Source organism: Ornithodoros turicata, chromosome 4, assembly GCF_037126465.1.
Source record: "Ornithodoros turicata isolate Travis chromosome 4, ASM3712646v1, whole genome shotgun sequence".
Classification (NCBI taxonomy): domain Eukaryota; kingdom Metazoa; phylum Arthropoda; class Arachnida; order Ixodida; family Argasidae; genus Ornithodoros; species Ornithodoros turicata.
In genome coordinates, this window is record NC_088204.1 from 259,827 (window position 1) to 281,251 (window position 21,425).

The 21,425-nt window shown below is 43.6% G+C and overlaps 1 protein-coding gene across 16 annotated transcripts in view; it reads right to left on the bottom strand.

The window, feature by feature from the left end:
- Positions 1–1,486: 1,486 nt before the first annotated feature.
- Positions 1,487–21,425, bottom strand: part of LOC135390555 (cAMP-dependent protein kinase catalytic subunit 1) — an 85,238-nt gene continuing 65,299 nt past the window's right edge. For all 16 annotated transcript variants that reach the window (XM_064620265.1, XM_064620263.1, XM_064620264.1 and 13 more), the window contains 8 exons: positions 17,052–17,180; positions 16,630–16,728; positions 16,493–16,575; positions 12,653–12,779; positions 12,502–12,597; positions 10,567–10,689; positions 3,091–3,255; positions 1,487–2,468 (listed from right to left, as the gene is read on the bottom strand). In XM_064620265.1, coding sequence (XP_064476335.1) covers positions 2,343–2,468; positions 3,091–3,255; positions 10,567–10,689; positions 12,502–12,597; positions 12,653–12,779; positions 16,493–16,575; positions 16,630–16,728; positions 17,052–17,180 — 948 coding nt within the window. In that variant the 3' untranslated portion in view covers positions 1,487–2,342. The remainder of the gene's footprint in view (positions 2,469–3,090; positions 3,256–10,566; positions 10,690–12,501; positions 12,598–12,652; positions 12,780–16,492; positions 16,576–16,629; positions 16,729–17,051; positions 17,181–21,425) is intronic.

Sequence of the window (21,425 nt, forward strand, 5' to 3'; positions counted from 1 at the left end):
TACCCTCCTCAAGATAATACTCAATACAAAACGACAAAGCAATTCTTCATCTACTCTCGAAAAAAGAAATTAAAAAAATGAATAACTGTACAGCACCGACTAGAACATGGGGCGCAAAATAATAAAAAAGAAAGTTCCCCAAAAGTTTAAAAGCCACGACAGATCACGATCACATGCAGATCAGGTCTTAAATCTATAATAGTACACAAAAAATACATAAAGCACGTCCTTCTCTATGTAAACCAAATTCCCTGACACAACTTTTGATGCCAAGCCGCCCTCTTCCCTTTGTTTTATTACGATATTTCGACATCGTGACAGCCATTCCCGGAACCGACGTTGCAGTGATCCCCCGCTTTGCACCGAAATGTCCGTCCGTAGGACAGAGCAAGATTGGAGCCTCCCTCGCTGGGCCTCAGTTGTACCTCCCATACCCACCCCTGACACACGTTGCTCACTATTCGCCTCGAGATCAAACGACGCAGCCCTAGTGTGGCACAGGTTTTTCTACGCGCCTATTGCTGTGAGTGCTTCACATATTGCGATTGTGTTGAAACGCTCATGAGGTGCTGCACTGCGCAAAAAGAAAATCTCCTGTGTGTATTCGAAGGGAAACGCTGCCATTCCTTTGTTCCAAGCGAGTCTTTTGCTGCTCTCATTTGAATATTTATTCGTCGCCCTCTGTAGCTGTCTTTCCTTTCCTTTTTTATCTTTCATCGAGACATCAACAATAAAAAAAAAATCCTGTCTCCACTGGTCTTGACAGCGTAAATGTGCAAGTGTACAAGGGGCAGTAAGTATTGAAGCCCTTTGCTGTAGTTTTTGCGTCGTGTATTCTGAAACACACAGTTGCACACGTGCTCCCTAACCCCAAGAAGAATGTTCAGGGATGGTAAGCAGCATTTTACCTTGAATGCGTGTGTTCCAATGATCACATATGCGAAAGCACGTTCAGATGAAATGGGATGAAAGCTTTGAATTCACACCACCCATGTCATATACGTATATTCATACATTCGATACAACTTGTGTGTTAGCGCGCCTAGAATATCATAACTGAGCATTCTGAAGTAACTGTCACATGGACATTGACCTTAGCTCATTTTGTTTGACAACACAACAACCGCAGGGACAAAGGCGCACGTTTTCTTTCTTGCTAAGCATGCTCGTGCAGAGAACTAGAGAAAACTTATTTTAAAGAGATTTCAAAAGCACGTTTTCGAGCACCATCTCAAGCCGCACATCCCTACCACATGGTGGCGACACTGTTTAATCTCGAGGTGAATAGAGCATTTCCAGAGGTGGACACAACCAGTGACACAACGTTAGGGAAAACTAAGCAACGTACCTGGTCTGGCACAGTTTGATATCCGATATGTTTGGACCATAAAATAAAAAATCAAATCTCCATAATCTCTTGGAAGAGGGAAATGACAAAACTAACATGGTCACCTAGCAACGCATGCTGCAATCACAAAACAAAAGCTTAGTATAACAACTTTTAATACAAGAACAGCTTCAACCACAAGTTAACAAATATACAATGCTAAAATTCAGCAAGCAACACATGGTTGACAGCACAAGGTCAGCACTCCAGAAGGACTCCTTTGCATTGCCGCATTCATTGTGAGCTGGACTAGATAGGGAATAAAACCTCCGAGAGAGTTTTGCTACTGTCTGTCCAAACAAAAGGACTTAATGAATCCATTTTCTTTAAGCTGCATTAACACACACACACACACACACACACACTGCACGTACGAGTGAAACTGCCTGATACCACTTTTAAAACATACGTTTTGTGACATATAACATTATTAATAAACATGTAGGAAACAGAAACCCAACTACAAAAACTAATAAGTGCTCAATATGGGGCTGGTGGTATCCTTGCAGGTGCCTTTTACGCATGCATGTGTATTGCATATGCACACACTTGTATGTACATGTAGCTAATACTGAGTGTTTGATACTCATTGAAAGAAGAAAGTAAAGCTGTGGCAGTGAACCACCCACAGATCAACACAGAGGCAGATGTTAGACTACAGATTGTATCTACAGAAAAGAGTGCAGCTCGTGGGATATATACGTGTACATAATAGTTATATAAAACTAATGTTCAAACTAGAAATGACGTTGTGGTGGACACACTGCGAGTCGCAACTTTTTATCGACGCTACATCTTGTAGGATCAGACACACGGATACACACGCACGTTAAACCCTTCCATGTCTGGACTCTTCTAGATATTAGAAAGGATGACAACTTTAGTAGGAAGCCAGAAAAGAGAGTTCCAAAAGACCCCCATGGTGTCCGTTGTGGGGAATGTCACTGCCCAACCTCTAGAAATCGGCAAACTCCTTGGCACACTTTTCCGTGGACGAAATCCGTAGGGGCTCCTCTTCATATTCATCAAAGTTGCTTGTGTCACCGGGTCCCTTGCACTTGGGGATGAATGGAGCCTCAATCTTGGAGATGCATTAAGAAATGGAGATGAATCAATACACACATGTTGGCCGTCGATATGTAAAACTAGTAAAAGATTGCAACACTGATGAGAAAAACTGCAGGATATCTGGGAGAGAATATGGGTGAGCTGCATACAAATAGGGTCCCCTTTATATACACTGGAATAGCAAAATGTAGGGATCCTAGCAACTGTGTGATCAGTCAATTTGAGAATGGCTGAGTTCAAATGAGGCAGAGTAGTTGCTCATAGTAGTTCCAGGATATTCTTTTGGACAGCTTCCAAGCGGTGTCTAAGGATTAAGAATGTGTAGGCGAGCTGAACAGGGCTCTGGGATCCATCACGTTTTTTCTTTTTTCTTTAGAAGCCTTTTGCAATGGAGTTGAATGGTATGCTAGCTGTACACCATTTCCCAGCACTTTGCGGTACAGTAAAGGATCATCTGCATTGTTCTTAGTAAGTGTAGAGGCGAGGGAGTAAGAGAGCCACTGTGGTACACACACTGTGGTTGCGCTGAACCCGAACTTGAACCGAGCCCCAAAAGATAACAGTTTCGAGCTCTGCTTATAGTGGTACAAAATTCAGGTGTGCAAGCTGGAGAAACATTAACTATAACTCCTCACATCTTTCTTGTAAATGGCAATCCAGTCTGTGGTGGCAAACCACTTGTGATTCTTGATGTCATTGACGCCATTCTTGAGGTTACCAAAACGTTTGGTCAGGTCCACCTGCAGTAGGTTACGCAGGAGATCCTTCAGGTCGGAGGAGAAGTGCGAGGGAAACCGCACCTGCATACACAGATTACCTTCCACTAGCATCACCTTTAATCATGGAACCATAGCTGGAGGGTAGTTCCATCTCAAATCCAGTACACTTGATGTCTCCAATAAACGGGAAAAAAATATATGTAGAAGCTTTCCTAATTTTCTGTGCTGCGCAGTTCGGGAGATAGGAGAGGAGGAAAAAACTGCCTCTCATAAGACGGGTTTGAGCGTTCGTTACAAGGCTATTTCTTGATCTGGCTTTAGACCACTTAAGGCACAATAGGTTCCTGGGTTGGCAGTGCTGTATCGGTTTTTGTTTGTCTGCAAAAAAATATCAAAGTTGACTCAAAGTACCGAAAAACACCATATTCACTGCAGCTTTGCGGACAATGTACAAAACGGATAAGACTGAGCTTTATGCCGTTTAATTTGTCATTCATAGGGCTATCGAATGATGTATAATTTGTTGCTCTACTCTGTAAGGAACGTAAGCGATACCTCTTTTAGTAGCACCATACGACCGAAAAATGACGAAAATTTTATATGTTGTAGGTAGTACCATATACTATGCACAGAAGAAAAATCAAAATTCGGACTTGATCGGTAGGCGCACTATGAATTTTTTGCCAGCCCTATACGCGGAGCGCATTCAAGCGGAGGCACCGTGTCCCGCGTGTTGCAAAATCCAATTTTCCATTAATGGTGTTTGTAAGGTTCTACGGAAGCTAGGCACCCTGCACATGTGCTCCAGTTTCCTTCTGTCGTCTGCTTTCTGTAAATAGTCATAGCCCTCTTTACAGTGAGACGCGCACTGCAAGTTGCTTTGGTGCTGGTAAGTGATCTCGCGAGAGGAGGAACGTTTCCAAAGCACCAATGCATCCAGTCTCCATTCAGTGCGGCTTCCTTTAGTTTGCTTTATTCCAAGACAACACACAATGTCCCGAGGATATCCTCGTGATCCCGTCACGTGCGGAATCACACGATGTCCCGCTGAAACTCTGTGAGTGGTAATCTAAACCGTGCTCTGGAACTGATCTAAACTGTATCTGGAATACTATTCGGCCGTATTGGGCCATCGTCAGCAGCACACAGGCAAGCACCGTTTGAGCAACAGGAGGTCATGTAGCACGTGATTCCTCCAGTCAGGATGTGCAACTCACCACTGAAAGTGAAGTGTATGTGAGAGAAAAAAATAGCCAGACCTCTTCGGCTGCATGTATAGCGTAGGTTTCAAAGTGCTCAAACGTCGCCATGAAGTACTGGACAGCTGCTTCAGCCTTATTGGGCCACTGTCAGCTGTACGCAGGCAGACAACACTTGACAGGGTGGATTTTTCATTAAAAAACTATAAGGGCTATAGACATCTTGTTTTCAATTCTATCATCTCTGGGCCGGTGGATGGTCTTGATCATCTGTTGCTCAGCCGTCGAATGACTAATTACCTAAAAATCGTTAATTAACTTTTTAATTATAAAAGCTACAAGGCCGTCCCAATGCGAACACCTGGTCCCTTCGGTCACCTGATACTGTTACCGTTCCCAGAACAAAAATCGGTTCGATCGCCCGCAAAAAATTCGTGAAAGAACACTTTATTTTGTTCACACACAGAAGACTTTATAAAAGAACTTTTTCTTTATTTTGTTCACTGCGCATCCTAGGAGGCGCGTCTTTCCTATGTGTCGAACATGAGCTCGAACTTGTGGAAACAAAACAAAAACGATCGTATTCAATTTCATCTCAGGAAAAAGTGATGTATATATTTTTTAAAAATCTGTTCGCATATAGGGTTGTAACAGGGTGTTTGCTCTAACGTGTCCAGAAATTATATTTAAAGCGAGGGAATTTAATAAGGGAAAAGAAAATTAGCAAGAGCTCTTTGGCTGCACATGTAGCATATGTTTGTAAGTCAAACGTCGCCATGCCAGTACTGGACAGCTGTTTTGGCCTTTTTGGGCCATCAGCAGTACGCAGGCAGGCAACGTTTGAGCGGATGGCGTCGGAAGGTCTTTCTTTTCCCTTATACACTTGACTGGCTTTGCACTGGGCTTTCAGAGGTGTCTTAAAGGAGCATGGAAATCATTTGGAACATATATTTTTTCACCGCTTGATATGAACATACTACCTTCATAAACTGTTACGGAAAATATTTCCTGAGAAAATTAGTTTGGAAGAATGCGCTCCGCGGCGACAGTCTCCCCCAAGCCGAGTCTGGCGTGTGGTGACGTCAGGCGTCCGCTCCCCGCCAGAATCGTCTGCTAGCTCCGGAATCGTGGCAACTTACCGACTGAGACGCTGTTGCTATTTATTTGCGTTTGACATTCACTTGCGTTCTTACATGATTTGTCTCGTAAGTTTTGCATAAAACAAGACTGCGGGCAGTGTAAAAGGTGTAGCCAGGCCTCTGTGTTGCAGTGACGGCCCGGGTTGAGGTGGATCGTACGCGGTTGTGATTTCTGTTCCGATTGTGCTGAGGTGTCGTTCATTAGTGAACAGTATTGTGCCTGTGTGTGCAGCATATATATATGTGATACGACTAAATACGTTCCTGTCAGTTGGAGATTTATTCCATGTGCCAGTGTTGTATTCTGCGTATGACCATTCAAAAAAGAAAATGATTATTTGACCATGTATTTTGGGGTTTCCCAAAGATCGCTAGCAGATGAACTTTACTAACTTTATTTTGGTATTCATGTTGTAGTGTTTGTGGAGACGTTACGCTCCTGGTATCACCAAGATATGGTAAGCGCAATGTTACGCAGCTATGCGTTCATCGGTCCGCTCTTTCGCCTCAGAGATGCCAGTGTCCATGCGGTTCACAGCCCATAGTGTTGACCACAACACGGAGAAGTCATGATGGTCGCGGCAACATCTTCAAGTGAAAACACTGGTCACTGCGCCGCGTCTTCATGACTATGCATTTGTAAACAAGAAGCACTATATTTCAATCCGAATGTTCGTTCACACTTAGCAGCATCACTTACCAGCCTCCGGTACATTCGTGTGGCGAAATCGAAGCTCGAGGAACTTAGCCTCCAACTCCATAAAACGTTTCGTCGAGAAGAGCAGACGTGTCGCCTAAAGAGTGATCACCTGTCCTTCGCACGGCGTCCGATGAGCAACAACGCTTCCTTCCCGGTCGGCTTGCCAGCGCGGAGAAATCGCAAAAAATAAAGAAAAAGACGGCGCGGTCACATGACGTCAGCGGCTGACAGCCGAGTGAGGGGGCATTTCTGCCGCGAGATTCAAAGCTCCCTCGCGCTCCAGGATTGCGCGCTACGCTCAAACTTTTTGTGCGAATATGTATCACAGGGCTCAGAATCATAATTTCTACTTCTCCCGTCATATTTTATTCCGATCATTTCCATGCTCCTTTAAGACACCCTGACGGGAGGCATCACGTGCCACGTCACCTTCTGCGTACTGCTGATGATGGCCCAACAAGGCAGAAACAGCTGTCCACTACTGGCATGGCGACGTTTGACTTACAAACATATATACAGGGTGTCCCAGAAAACGTGTCATTGAATTATAATAAAAAAAGCTACACCACCTAGAGTCATGCGGTCAATGGCATTTCTTCTTACTGGGTTTTTGCCACCTCCTCATGTGAATGTCGTGTAACGTAAGTTTAATTATGTCAATTTTTGTGAGCTTAAGTCGGAAATTTGCCTAGTAAAGGTGACTTTTTTACCCCACCAATGTGAAGAGCGTGTCTAATTTAGTCGAATTAATGATAATTGACATGGATATTCAGGAGCTATCCCATCGGAAAAAATAGCTGAACATCATGCTCTACGGAGGTCGCACAGAATAGCGCACGATGAATTTTTCAGCGCAATCTTTGTCAGTCCGACGAAAGGAGGTTGGAAACCCAGCCCTCCCCGACATCCCAGAAGGAGATAAAACAGGCACGGCTTATCACGTCTGACTTTCGCTGGGATAATGCTTTCCCTCTCCCAATTTTAGGAACTGTTACTTTTTCTACTATCACTCTGTGGGCTGGCTTCGGAACCCCCTTTCGTCGCACTGCGAGCGATTGCGCTCAAAAAGTCCTTGCGCGCTATGGTCCGGTGCTCCGAAAACCATGATATTCGGCTATTTTTTCCGATGGAATAGCTCGTGAATATCACTGTGAATTATCATGAATTTGAGTGAATTCGGCACGCTCTTCATATTGGTCTGGTAAAAAAGTGACTGTTACTTGGCAAATTTCCGAGTTCAGTTCGCAAATATTTACATAATTAAACTTGGAGTACATGACATTCACATTAGGAGGTGGCAAAAACCTAATAAGAACAAATGCTGTTGACCGCATGATTCTAGGTGGCGTAGTTTTTTTATTATAATTCAATGACACGTTTTCTGGGACACCCTGTATATACTATATATATAATATATGTTTCTAATTTGATCGTGCACTCTCAGCCGAGGACAGCTGTTTCGCTCTACTTGGAGCTCTTCAGCCCGGCGCAGGGAAGTGACACGATCTTGGGTCGGTGCTGACAATGTTCCACGGTGATGGCGCCACCTGTCATCTGCCATCCGGTGCCACCAAGACATCTGCCCACAGTGAAACTGTGAACCGGATGTAACAGCGATGACAAGGTGCAGCAAACCACTGGAGTACTTGATGACACAAACGGAGAGTGTGACGGAGCAGAATACCAGCTGTGGACAAGGGTCTGCGAGGATTCCCAGGTACCTCGGACGTCTGTGGAGGTTTCACTGATGTCTTGCAACACCAACTGGCGACGCCTTTGAGATGTAAACCACAACCGTGGACAACATTTCCCTCAATAGACTAGCTCAGTACGCGTGTTGAGGATTCCTGCAGATCCCGATAGCACTTGATGATGTCCAAAAGGGAGCCTCCTCTGTCGCTCGTGCGCATCTCCATTGTGCTCCATCTAACAATATACACTTCTTTGGTCACCTCAATTTAGCAAAGTCTCTGGTGTGTCTTTCCCCTTTGCGACAAAGAGGAGGGTTTTCGTTGGTTACTGAGATTGTCAGGTGCTGTAGGCACGCTGTAAAAGGATAAAAGGAGTAATTTTCGGTACACTGACGCGGTCATGAAACCAGCACGAGGGCCTCTTCGCACCTGTTTTCGGACATGAAAACGCTTCTCACGATGTCTAATTTGCTTTTGTTGAAGCTGATGACAGTAGGTTGCAGTTTTGTGCTGTTCTTTACTGGTGTTTGTTAGCGCGGCCTATGCCAGTGGTAATAAAATGGCATGACTGACGCAGACGCAGGTCCAGGTTCTGTTGGCGAAAACGTCTACGTGATATGTACCCATTTCTCGTTCTTTTCGGTATTCAATGGCGGTGTACTCTCGTTCTTTCCGGAATTTTGTATCATGTGGTCATAAGCGCAAGTGAAGCAATAGTGAAACATCAATATGCGAGCACGCAGGAGAACCAGGAAAAAGCAGTAGAGGCCATCCGGAGTTACGAGAGTTAGCAACGCTCCAGTGATATTGGGCATAAATTACATATTACCTAGTGTTATGAGATGAATAAAGCTCGATATTTTGCCAACTTTACAGCTTGATACCTGTTTTATGACAAATGGCACGTTACGGTACACGCGGCGCAGGTAGTGTCGGCAGCCATCTTGGTTTCATTTGGCGTGTTCCATTTAACGAATTTTTCTATTTAACGAAACATAGAGCCAGCATTTACATATTTGTTATATAGAGGTTCAGCTGTACAACTTTGCCATGGCTTACATGGCTCATACCACAAACACCTTTTGCACCTAAAAGTGGTGTTGGGACGCATGCAAGTTGCTGGCCTCATCGCCACTAATAAATGGCTTTCCTCCTTAGCGTCATTCTTCTCCGTCAGTTCCTTCGTGCGCGACATTGCCGATAAGGAATCGCTTCGCCAGGGGTTGGAGATTTTAGAAAACTATAGATAGAACTAGATAACTCCCGCTACGATGCGGAAAAGCTTTTCGTGAAAAATGACAACTACAAGTACAGCACCAAAGGACATCTGCGGCATTTTATTTTTGCATGAAATAGCCAGTTATTCGCGGCGTGCCTCGAAGATGCACTGTACTCTGCCAAAGCCTCCGCAGCTTTCTCCATATCCATCTGGCAAGCCTTCTAGGCACATCTATGGCAGTTACCCTTCCGTAAGGTTCTCCGTTGCTACAACATGTTTGTCATCTAGGCTGATTTTGTGACGTACGCCAGCATGCAAACAAAGCATCTCCCACCCTTTGTGTTACCTTTGTCCTATACTTGGCTGCAACCGGACAGTTCAAAACCAGCGCAAAAAGGAGAGACTTCAGAAGGAAAATCCAACGAGTCAGACTTCCTTTTGTAGGCACCAGATTTCTCCCGACCACACGAGCCATTCCTTTGCCGCGGGAACAGGACACTGCCTGCGCCCTTTGTTTTTGTGACCCTGAGTCGCCTTTGGGGTCATAAACTTTATCTCATTCTTTCGCGAGGCCTAAAAGTATCTCGTTCTAGCTGGAGTTAAGATACATTGACCTCTATGGCCCTCTGCAGGGGAATCCATATTATTACGCTCCAACGCGAATTTCGTTACATCGCGTTTCGTTCTAACGAGGTTTGACTGTATATCTTTTAGCCTTTGACACTACAGACACAGGTATTTGTTACCGTAAAAGTGCTTAATTTCCTGATGTATTATATTTTACTATAGAGCTTATCAGAGACAGTCACACAGAAGTAATCAAACCCTTCCTTGGTCAACTCCACTTTGACGAGTTCAGAACAAGAGTGGAATCGGTGTGAATCCAAATTGTGGAAATGCAAACATAAAAAGAGAGACAGTGTCAAAATAAAATGACATGCCCTCAGTGGGCTGTTTGGTTTAGCAGAACTCATCTGCATTAAATTACAGTTGATCTATACGTCCTGATCCTCGTTACAAATGACAATGTACTTTTACTGTAATTCCATGTAAAGGATAGTCTGGGGTATGTAGGAAAGCATTCTTCCTGTTGTTCGCTCGCTCAATATTGCGCCATACCATCTCTGTGCAAGCTATCCTCAAGCTACAAAATGTATCTTTCAGAGTTTCCACAAGAAAAGGGGATCAAATTGCTGTTTGTAAATTTTTGCTTGCTTGAGACAGTAAGAAAGTGTTTTTTCTAGGCTGTGGAATACAGAAGAGATGAGTTTGGGCAAATCTGAAACCAAACCAAAAAACCAAAAAAGGGAATTCCCTCTTTCCACTGCCCCACTCGCACCCCCGTGACTACGGCTCTGCACTGTCTAATAAAACTTGTAATTGATGCCACACGAAATGATTCTTGCTGTCAGTACGGAAATGCCCGCCTGAAAAAATAACGCACCTTCCCGGAGACTATCTTCTCATAGATCTGAATGGGCTGATCAGCAAAGAAGGGCGGATACCCAGCTGCCATTTCATAGACCAAGACACCAAGGGCCCACCAGTCCACTGCCTTGTTGTATCCCTGAAAAATAGAATATCCATAAACCACCAGCTACCTGGACCATTATACGTGTTGTCCCCTCAATGTACGCACTTATATTACCTTTTCATTAATTCATTTGAGATGTTTTTCAAACAAGTAGTCAGTTACTGTATGTGTAAATGAAATGTTTCCGAGCTACTTTCAAACTGCTTTAAAAATGGTCACAATAAAAAACAGCTCTAAGTCCGCAATATATAATTCCTTTTACAGCACGTAGAAGAAATACTCAAGAGGAATGTCTGTTATGGGATAGATTCCTGCCTACACAGAAGTAGACATTCTCATACAAATATTCAACTACAGTAGAATCTCGATGATACAATTACGGATTATACAAATTATTTTCTGGTCCCAGCCGGAATGCCTATTCTTCCCATGTATTAGAGTTGGGATGATAGGAACGTGTTATCTTGCCATTACGGAGTCATGCTTCTCCCTTCTTTCGAAAAGGGAGGGAGATCCTTACCACCCTCACCACCAACTCCCTTATACCGTGTATCGCAATACAAGCAATGACTCTTCCTTTGGTGGTGCTGGAGGAGATAAGATCAAAGGGATTGCACATCCCCAAACCTTATCACCTTATCTCTGTTGTGACCCTTTTACCCCCCTCGCTACAATAAACCGTGAAGCTGTGTGACATCGCACTGGCGGAAAACAGCGACCAGAACACGTGGAGGGAACATAGGACAACTTCTGGCAACATTACCGTCACCATTTCGCAAGTCAGCTTCACCTAATGCCTGCGTGCTTTAGGAGAAGCTCGCTTTAGAACACTGTCGCGCGACTCGCGGGTGGAAAGCACGTGCTGGGTCTTTTGAACCATCTTGCGAATTTGGGCATCATTGTCTAAAAACAGAGACACAAAAGCGTTACGATCGACCTCTTTCACTGACAGTAATAGAAAATGAACGGTCACTGTCTATTTTCCTGTCTCAATTTTTATTTGGGTTTAATTCGTTTGGTACGAATTTTTTCCACTACCCTGTGAGATTCGTATCATCGAGATTCTACTGCATAAGTCCAAACAAGCACCACCAGCGAAACTCTCTTCCAAACAATGGCTTTAGTTTCTTTCATCAAATGCTTCTCGCACTGAGTGCCAGCCAATAACACGCACTCCTCATCCTCAAGATGCACACGTGCAAATCTACTTGCGTCGAATGCCTAAATGCTGGCGTTTTAACCTACATACAATTGTATGTACGCTTACTGAGATCTTTCAATGTTACTGTAAAGTATTAAGTCTACTGTAATGTCAACTTGAAACTCGTACAACATTATTTACAATTACGCAGACCTCCACACAACCCACAGATTATTTATGGCCAACATTCAGATTAAAAACAAAAATAATACAGGTAACAATAAAAAAACTGCATGTGCAGGTTAAAATAACTTTCAAACCCTGGCGTAAGACGTCTTAACCAGACTAGACATATATTTAGAAAAATTCAAATATTTAGAATATTTCCATCAAAACATTTGTCAATTTTCTTTTTTTTTTTAATCACGGGATATTCCCCAGGATGGATTATCTGAACGGCGTTAGTGACTGGAGCAGATGCAGCACAGTATCATTTCTGGCATGTGTTTCTAAGCTGAGAATACAGTGCGAGACATTCTCATGATACCAGTCCATCTAAGTCAGATTTCTTTCACACAGGATACAAAACATCTTGAGCATGTGGGATGAAGAAAAGCAACAGACAGTTTTGAGAGGAACAACCCAAGCTGTTCTCTGTTAGGTGTGGATGTCAGCCGGAAGGGTGTGTGAGAATGTATGCTCACTTTGCTGAGAATAATTTCTGGAGCCAGGTACTCTGGTGTTCCACATAGAGTCCAGGTCCTTCCTTTGACACGTTTTGCAAAGCCAAAATCTGTCACCTGCATACACAACACATTTTTCCCACAAGCTGCTCTCGGGATGAAATGAACATACCTTGATGTATCCTGTGTTGTCAATGAGGAGATTTTCTGGTTTCAAGTCCCGATAGATGAGGTCTAGTGAGTGAAGGTACTGGAACGCCAGCACAATCTGTGCTCCATAAAATCGTGCATGCGGTTCACTGAAAAAAAGGCACCCTCATCACGCAGCCAAAGTAACAGGCAAAAAGGAAAACCCAGGGAGAACCTCAGACAGGATTCCAACCTGTGTCGCCTTCCCCCATGCTTATACCCGGCTTATACCCGGACCACTCAAAGCCCAATTCATAGCCAGGAAAGGTGAGTGATGATCCAGAAAAGGTTCCAATTAAACAGCGATAAAATCCTACTTTCTCATTATTTGTGGTCAGATGTATCTTAAATACTTTTGGGAGTAACTTGGCATCTAACGAATATCGTTAAAATGTATTATCTTAGCTGAAATACTTTTGTAACGTTGTAGTGAATGAGGCAGATAAGCATAGAGTGTCAAACACAACACAATCAATCCCACTTCTAATGCCAGCTGCCATCAATCATTTAAGTACTCTCGACAGTAACTTGTACTCATTCCATAAGTTACTTAAGATTTTGCTGTCATTTATCAGATCCTCACTTTCTTTTTTTTTTGCCGGAGACAGGAAGGCAGAGAAAAAAATTGCCATTTTGGTTGGGCACTATGCAAATTACATGCGCATACATTTCACTCCAGATATTCCAGCTGTGGCCTTAGCTGTTGACCTGAATATGTGGCCAGAGGATTGGATGGCCACAGATGTTGATAATTGAAGGGCACCATTGATAAAAACAGATGGCTTCCTCACAGCATCCGCGACATTATCGGCCCACCAAGATGATATTGAGGGAAAACCAAAACCAATCTTTACTTTGCCAGCATCTTGAGAGTAACGAGCAACTTTTCCTAGTACTCGGTATTCTACTCACAGTTGAACCACGATAAAACAAAATTCACGGTGACCGCAAACTCTTTCACTATATCGAATATCCCTACTTTTGCGCACTTTTTCTCCAGAAAAAAGTCTCAAAAGTAGGGGGTGCGCAAATTGTGCGGGAATGTTTGTTACGGCATTCAAATGAATTAAAATGAAATTTTAGTACGGCGGTCATATAGGCTCTCTGTAGAGCCGATATTGATGTTATCATTGCATTGCGCAAGCACGAAAAAAGTGCCCAAATACCGCGCCGCATATACCAGTGAAGCATGTCGATACACTGCTGGAAAACGCAGCTAGTCTCACTTGGCGACCAAAAGCACGCTATGTTCGCCAACTTTGTCATATCGTGTTTGTCCAGTGTTTCTTTCTGCATTTTGTAGTTCGAGTGACAGTATTGTCAATCGATCACCCGAAAGTGTGCGCAAACCAAACAATAACTTGGGTAGCACTGACAGCAAAGCAATCGCCACGGTAGCTGAGATCGGCATTTCAGCCCGAAAGAACTCACGATCATGATCATCTGATAAGGCGGCCATCCGCGGTGTCATTGATACCACGCTCCTGGAGCCTGAAGCTCGGCAGACGTCTCAACTTGATGAGTATCTTGCGGAGGACTATGACGAGCAAGATGTCTGTACCTTTTGGAAACCGACACCAGTCGATATCATATAAGCTGGGTCGTCTAGTGGAGGTCTGCTTTAACAACGCCTTTTTTCGGTGCCCAATACAAAGGGCATAACAATCCTCACTTCTCCCAACTACAGTGGAAAAAGTCATCCTCGTGGCGGAAAGCATGAAGGGCAGGAAGCCGGAGAAATTCCACGACGCAGCTCAATAAATAATTGGTATTTATGACATATTTCCTAACTCTCGTCACCACTATGTCTATATGCCGAAGCAAAGTGGCAGAAAACGACACACACCACCACATGCCGACATTTGGTAGCAACAGGTTCACAACGACACAGTGATCGGCGAAGACGAGATACGAAAAATTAGAGATGTCGGAGCATGATAGCAATAGTTGAGAAAGCATCCAAAGACGAGCGTTATGCAAATATTGCCTCTTATATTTCAACTTTATGGGCAGGGGCATGTTGAGGGTAGAATGGGACTGAACACATGGCGTTCCCTATACTTTGCGCTTTTGCAGAATAACACGCGATCACACAATAATCGCGCTCAGGGCAAACAGCTTGATCACAACCACATTGGAATTCCCACGAGTGCAGCATCGTTATCGCAATACAGGAGTCACGAAATACAGATTACTGCCGCGATCACCACAGGTTTTCATCGCAAGGGCACTTCAATGACGATTGCAATCACAGCCACACTCATCCCTTTGGTCACCGTGATGGCGGTTATTTTGGGTTATCACGATCATGCGTGATTTCGCCGAGGTCTGGATGCGCGTGCCAGATATCCACGTTCAAAAGCACAACTAGGGATGCGCAAATGATGCCAGTAAATACAGTAGTGACACACACAAATTGAGTTTTCACCTAAAGGAAGGAATTACGTTTCATTGTCAGCAGTGTATAAAGCTTTCTGTGGTTTCTGTGGTAAACCTTATCGATGCAATGAAAGGCCTTCCAGTTCTTCCTCAAACACTCTCAGGTGCATCAACAAGTCCTTCAGCGTGTGAACCACATGAAGCATTTCAGAGTTTTCTTGCGATATCATCATAATCCCTCTAACCCGGCTATGATTTCTACATCAGTCAGTTCGGGTGCCAGAACAATGGCATCGCCAGCCGATACAAAATCATTCACATTCCTACAATCCCATACTTCGTGGTGACGTTCTTTTTTTGTCACGACGCTGTCGACGCCCCGTAGAAATCCATCTTCGTGTCCAACCACAAAGCTTTAGAGATCTGATGGCAAACCAAAAGTACGTGGACACACAGGCAGGACGTTACGGAAAACAAGTAAAGTGAAGAGTCCCGATGCTAGTGAGAGAGTGACAGAGATAGAGTAGACCTTCCTAGTTTATTGGGGTCACCCTCGCTGCACTTTGAAAGCTAATTCCCTCAATAGCTTCTGGGGCATTGTCTCTCACAAACAACGAAAGGGCTGCGGACACACAGACACACTTTACAAAAATAAAACGGCATAGGAATAAAGCGTGACCAACCAACTCAAGTACAGTTGGCTGTAATGACCCCTGTAATGACCCCTGTCAGACGGTCAGCAATACGGCCTTTGTGACAAAACTGAGGAAGAAGGTCAACGGCGTGACAGTTTACGGCATTCCATCCAAACTGCCCAAGCCTCGTCACTAAGCACACCATAACAGAATTTAGCACATTTAATTCAATTGGAAATAAAATGCTTTTTACCCGACATAATGTTGTCATCTTTTCTTTTTTCGTGTGTATCTGGCGTTTTCGCACTTTGCTTCGCTTTTTATCTCATCTGTACAAGTGTTACGTTTGTAGTCACACCCTCGAACCACACGGCATCGCACCGTGTCGTCTGCATCCAAAAACTTGGACGCCACTCAAAAAAATATCCAAAGGACTTAAAAGCAAATATAGTTTGCTGTTGTATTTTGAAAATACCAACAAAACGTTGTTTTTGTGTACTTTCAGTAAGAAAAAGCGTGATTTCGCAACATTACATTCAACGTTCACAGGCTTGTTTATCGACGTGGACATCATGGACGAAATGCCTTCACGGATACCGTCTGGCAGAGGTAGTATTTTCCCCCTTGTCCGCACAAAGCACCTCAGGAATGAAACAAGCTCAAATCTCCCACTCTACTTGTTTTCTTATCTAGTCTTAGCCATCCAGAAGAGCAGAACTATTTACTTGAAGCTTAACCTTTAACCTTCTGTCAGAGGCCAAGGGGAGCATTCCAGAAAAGCCCACTGAAAGGAATGACAACTTGCTTACCTAAACCTGCCGCTTTTCCGTAGATGTGAAAACATCTCACCACCAAGCACATACTCCAGGACCATGTAGAGGTTTGAATTGTCCTACACAAGTGCAGATGCAATTTCCATCCAAAGTCTCCATCCCAAAGTACTTACCTTAAAGTGGAAGGCTAATCTCACCAGGAATGGGAAGTCCACAGCTTGTAATATCCGCTTCTCATTTAGTGTATGCTCTACTTGTTTTAATTTTACAACCTGCAGAGACAAAATGTCCTACAGTCCCAACTTAAATCCATAGTGCTCATTAAATGCGTACCATTTTACTCCATCATTTTTCTCCGTCTTGTTAATCGATAACTAAACGCGGGACTTTAATTCTTTTTAATTTTTTCCTCCACTCTTTCAAAATGCTCCCAAATTATGCTGGTAGGATCTAGAAGTAAAATTTTGGAGCTTACGCACAAGTATTCTGGACGTTGCCAACTGTAAAATTACAAAGTGCTATTTCTTTTTTATCATTTTTATCTTAATACCGAAGCATTTCTCTCACGAGACCACCTCCTAAAAGAAAAGGTTACCTTTTGCTTGTCGAGGATCTTCATGGCAAAATAGTCCTTGTTCTGCTTGTGCTGAACTAGCATCACCCGACCAAATGAGCCTGTTCCCAGGGTTTTCATTCGGTCAAAGTCATCCAGGGTTGCTGTGTTCTGAAAAATTAGATCAACATGCTGCTCTTACAGTACATTTTGGCAAATTTCTACACGGTTATCACTTAATCACTGGCTTGCAGAAAATAAATGAAACTAAAAGGATGCCGACCACTTTTTGACCATGCGTCATAATACTTGAGTACCTCAAGTACTTTCTAACATAGTTCACGTAGCATTTTTTATTTGATTGTACTAGAAATAGCCGCTTTCAAAGACCAGAAACAACAACCCTGAGAAAAAAAAAAAGAATCCGTCTCCCCCCACAGACTGGCACTGTTCCATTTTTGTTTCACTTACATCTCGTATAATAATCTTACTTCATTAATCATGGTCATTTCATTTCAGTAACCATCCTATTGCACCTTCTTTGCTAGTCGCTTCCTCCTCTGCTGTGTTGCTTGGGTTGACAGCACATAGCCTTTGAAATCTGTCCGCACGGAGGCTACGTGCATGCACAAAGTCCACTACAGTCCTCCACTACAGGCTCGCCTAGTGTGAGAGCCAGCAAGGTATAGTCGACTTGGTTGGGAATGTCAAATCCCATCTTTATACAGGGTGTCCCAGAAAACGTGTCATTCAATTATAATTACAAAACTACACCACCTAGAGTCATGTGGTCAACGGCATATGTTCGTACTGGGTTTTTGCCACCTCCTGATGTGAATGTCGTGTAACGTCAGTTTAGTTATGTAAATTTTTGTGAGCTTCAGTCGGAAATTTGCCAAGTAAAGTCACTTTTTTACCCCACCAATGTGAAGAGCGTGTCTAATTTAGTCGAATTAATGATAATTGACATGGATATTCAGGAGCTATCCCATCGAAAGAAACAGCCGAACATCATGCTCTATGGAGCTCCCACAGGATAGCGCACGCTGAATTTTTCAGTGCAATCTTTGTCAGTCCGACGAAAGGAGGTTGGAAACCCAGCCCACCTCGGCACTACAGAAAGAGATAACACAGGCATGGCTTATCGCGTCCGACTTTCGCTGGGATAATGCTTTCCCTCTCCCAATTTTAGGAACTGCTACTTTTTCTACTATCACTCTGTTGCTGGCTTTGGAACCTTCTTTCGCCAGGCTGTGAGCGATTACGCTCAAAAAGTCATCGCGCGTTATGGTCCATTGCTCCGAAAAGCATGATGCTCGGCTATTTTTTTCGGTGGGATAGCTCACGAATATCACTGTCAATTATTATGAATTTGAGTGAATTCGGCACGCTCTTCATATTGGTGGGGTAAAAAAGTGACCTTCACTTGGCAAATTTACGAGTTCAGTTTGCAAATATTTACATAATTAAAATTCCAATGCTTGACATTCACATCAGGAGGTGGCAAAGTCCTAATAAGAACATAAGCCGTTAACTGCATGATTCTAGGTGGCGTAGTTTTTTTATTATAATTCAATTACACGTTTCCTGGGACACCCTGTATAATGGTACCCCATGAAAGAACATACAGTATTCCTTTCCAGTTTGAGGTTGGAACTGTTTAGATTTTCAATAGAATAAGACTCACATTCATCTAGTCCATTTCTGCGAGTGAATTAAAATCATACGTGGAACCCTTGATCGTAACTGGTCAGGAAAGCGCCACATCAATATGCACAGGGCGGAGTTAAAAAGCAAGAGTGTATGAATATTTCATCCATATGCCTTTTGGTGTTGAGTGCTAGAAATTGCAAAGAGCTTTCACTGCCTAAGTTGCAATAATATAACGCACCTTGTGTACCTGTTACGGCCCCTTTAAAAACTGTGAAACTGCCGCTCGGGATCACATCAATGAAGTAGATCAGCACAAGTAGAATGCTGCTGAACATGCTTGTTTGTTGCGAGCACAAGAGCATTTTATCTAGCTCTAAACTGACACAGGTCTGTGTTGAGAGCTTTTACAAGAACAAAATAACCTCAGATATAAACGTGAGGCTCTGCCACTTTTGAGATCAACGACTTTGTCCACTGATCATCAACCAGTGCCATAATAATTATCATTCTCATTATCGGAACTCCATGGTCCATCACAACGCACCTCCCACACGGGTAATCTGTTGACGTGTGCTTAGGTGGAGACACGCAACTATCTGCCAACACACATTTTGGTACAAAATCCGTCGAGTACGTGGAACTTGGGCTCAAGCCACGTGTCTTTCCCTGTCAGACAGACACTTGGAACTGCACATGTCATCGTAGCAAAACAAGAAAAAAAAATCAGAGTTATCAGTATACTGAAGATCATAATAGACAGGCTCTACTGTACATGAGCGAAATCGATGGCGCGTCCAGTGTGAGCAGACTGGATCCCCCATATTTACCAGCTATTGTGAGCCGTGCCTGCAACAAGTCCTTCTGGGAAGTGTCACGGAATCAGTGACAACATAGGCGCCAACTGCGGGGGGGGGGCACCGCCTCCCCCGGGAAGTCCCGCTAAGAGACTGACACCAACCTTTGGGGCTCGGCGCGCCCGGGTCAAAAGAGCGAAGAGGCACCAACCCAAAAATGCATCTTGCAATTTGTAAAATATGTATTCGCCCACCATACTCATTATCACAGTAGAAGGTGAGGCGAAGAAACACAGAGGATGACACAACACATAGCCTGAATTTCGCCCAAAGCAATCAGATCAATGAAACGAAGCAGTCGAAAAGGTACCAGCAGCTGCCAGTGAGGTGTAACGGTAGGATCTTTGGAACGCATATTCGTTGGGAGCGGGTTCAACTTCCGCTGCTCCATGTCGAGGATTCAATACATTTTGTTCTTTTTGCCCTCAGTTTTCAAAGGCGTAAAGCTTTCAGTTGTGCACATGTCCACTGTTTACGTTCTCTCTGTTTTTTCTTTTCTTTTGTTTTTTTCTGTTCTTCCTTCCTCTTATTTCTATACCAGTTCTGCATACATCACAGGATCCCGCCAGAGTGTGTGATTCTTCAGCTTTAGTTTCGTGTTCTTCATTTTTCTTTTCCTTTGCTCTCCTTCTTTTTGTTTTCTTATTATCTCTGCCTTTTTTTACTTCCCCCTTTCACTTTTTTGTTTGGAATAACAAGCCGACATCCTTCTAGCTTACCTTTCTTTTGTTTTCTTAAAAAACATATCCCCCCCGCCAGAGTACTTACTTCGCGGTGCGCCCTTGCCCCCTCCGGGAAAATGAAAACTCTCCGCCTCTGAGTGACAATGGCTAGAAACCTTGTGACCATAGTTGGATGGAGAAGTTTTGCATTTCGTGCAGCAAACAGATGAGGAGAACAGTCACAACTCCCATTTACAGTATTGTTCTTGCAGATGGAATTGATTTATTCACTTTCAAAGCTACAAATGAAAAAACAAAACAAAAAAACATTTATAGTGCCTATATCGGAACTTTTTAAGGTCTTTTTCGTGCCTAGAGATCTGGGGGTCCACTAAGAGACTTTGAGACGCAAACACGCCATTAACAAATATAAAATCACTGATACCCGATACACGCACTGCAACTTTTTCGATCGGTTCTCGCAACCCAAGTTGCACCAAATAGGCCCCCTTTCACACGGTGAGTAACTCAGAATGTCGTAGTGGTCATCGTGCCCGCCAGACGGCACAAAAAACATTATTTTCAACCAAGTTTGCAACAAAAAACCTGCGCATTATATTGCCACAAGATAGCTTATCTCAACAGACTTTTTTTTACCTCAACCGATAATTTCAGCGTCCCACGTACCGCAGCTGCAAAAGCCAACACGTGTAAGTTTCATCATGGAAATTGTGCATGGCAGCCTGTTGGACGTGTTTGCAAGGAGGAGCCATCTCATTTGACAGCTTCCTCCTAGAGCAGGGATCGATCGGCAGTGAAACTCCTACAACTAGGGTTGCACAAAACCATTTTGAGGGCCAGGACTCACTCCCCTGTGTCGACCTCGGTGGATGTCTTATCAGGTCAAGGGTCCGTGCTAGGACCACTTTTATTTTTAATTTACGTCGACGACTTGGCCCTCAATCTTAACGCTCGCTTTTATGCAGATGATCTGGTTATTTATAAACGTGTGAATGATTCTTCCGATTGCACAAAATTACAGCTGGATCTTGATGCTTTAGAGTCATGGTGTAATTTGTGGCTATATCAAGAGCAAAGACACGTATGGATAACATACTATGGGGAACTTGATTGGAAAGAGTCAGACAACCTTGGGGTTCTTATATCGGTTGACTTGTCATGGAGGCATCATATAGAACAGTTGTGTATCCGAGCCACACTGGGTTTCTTGAAGCGTACGTTGTATT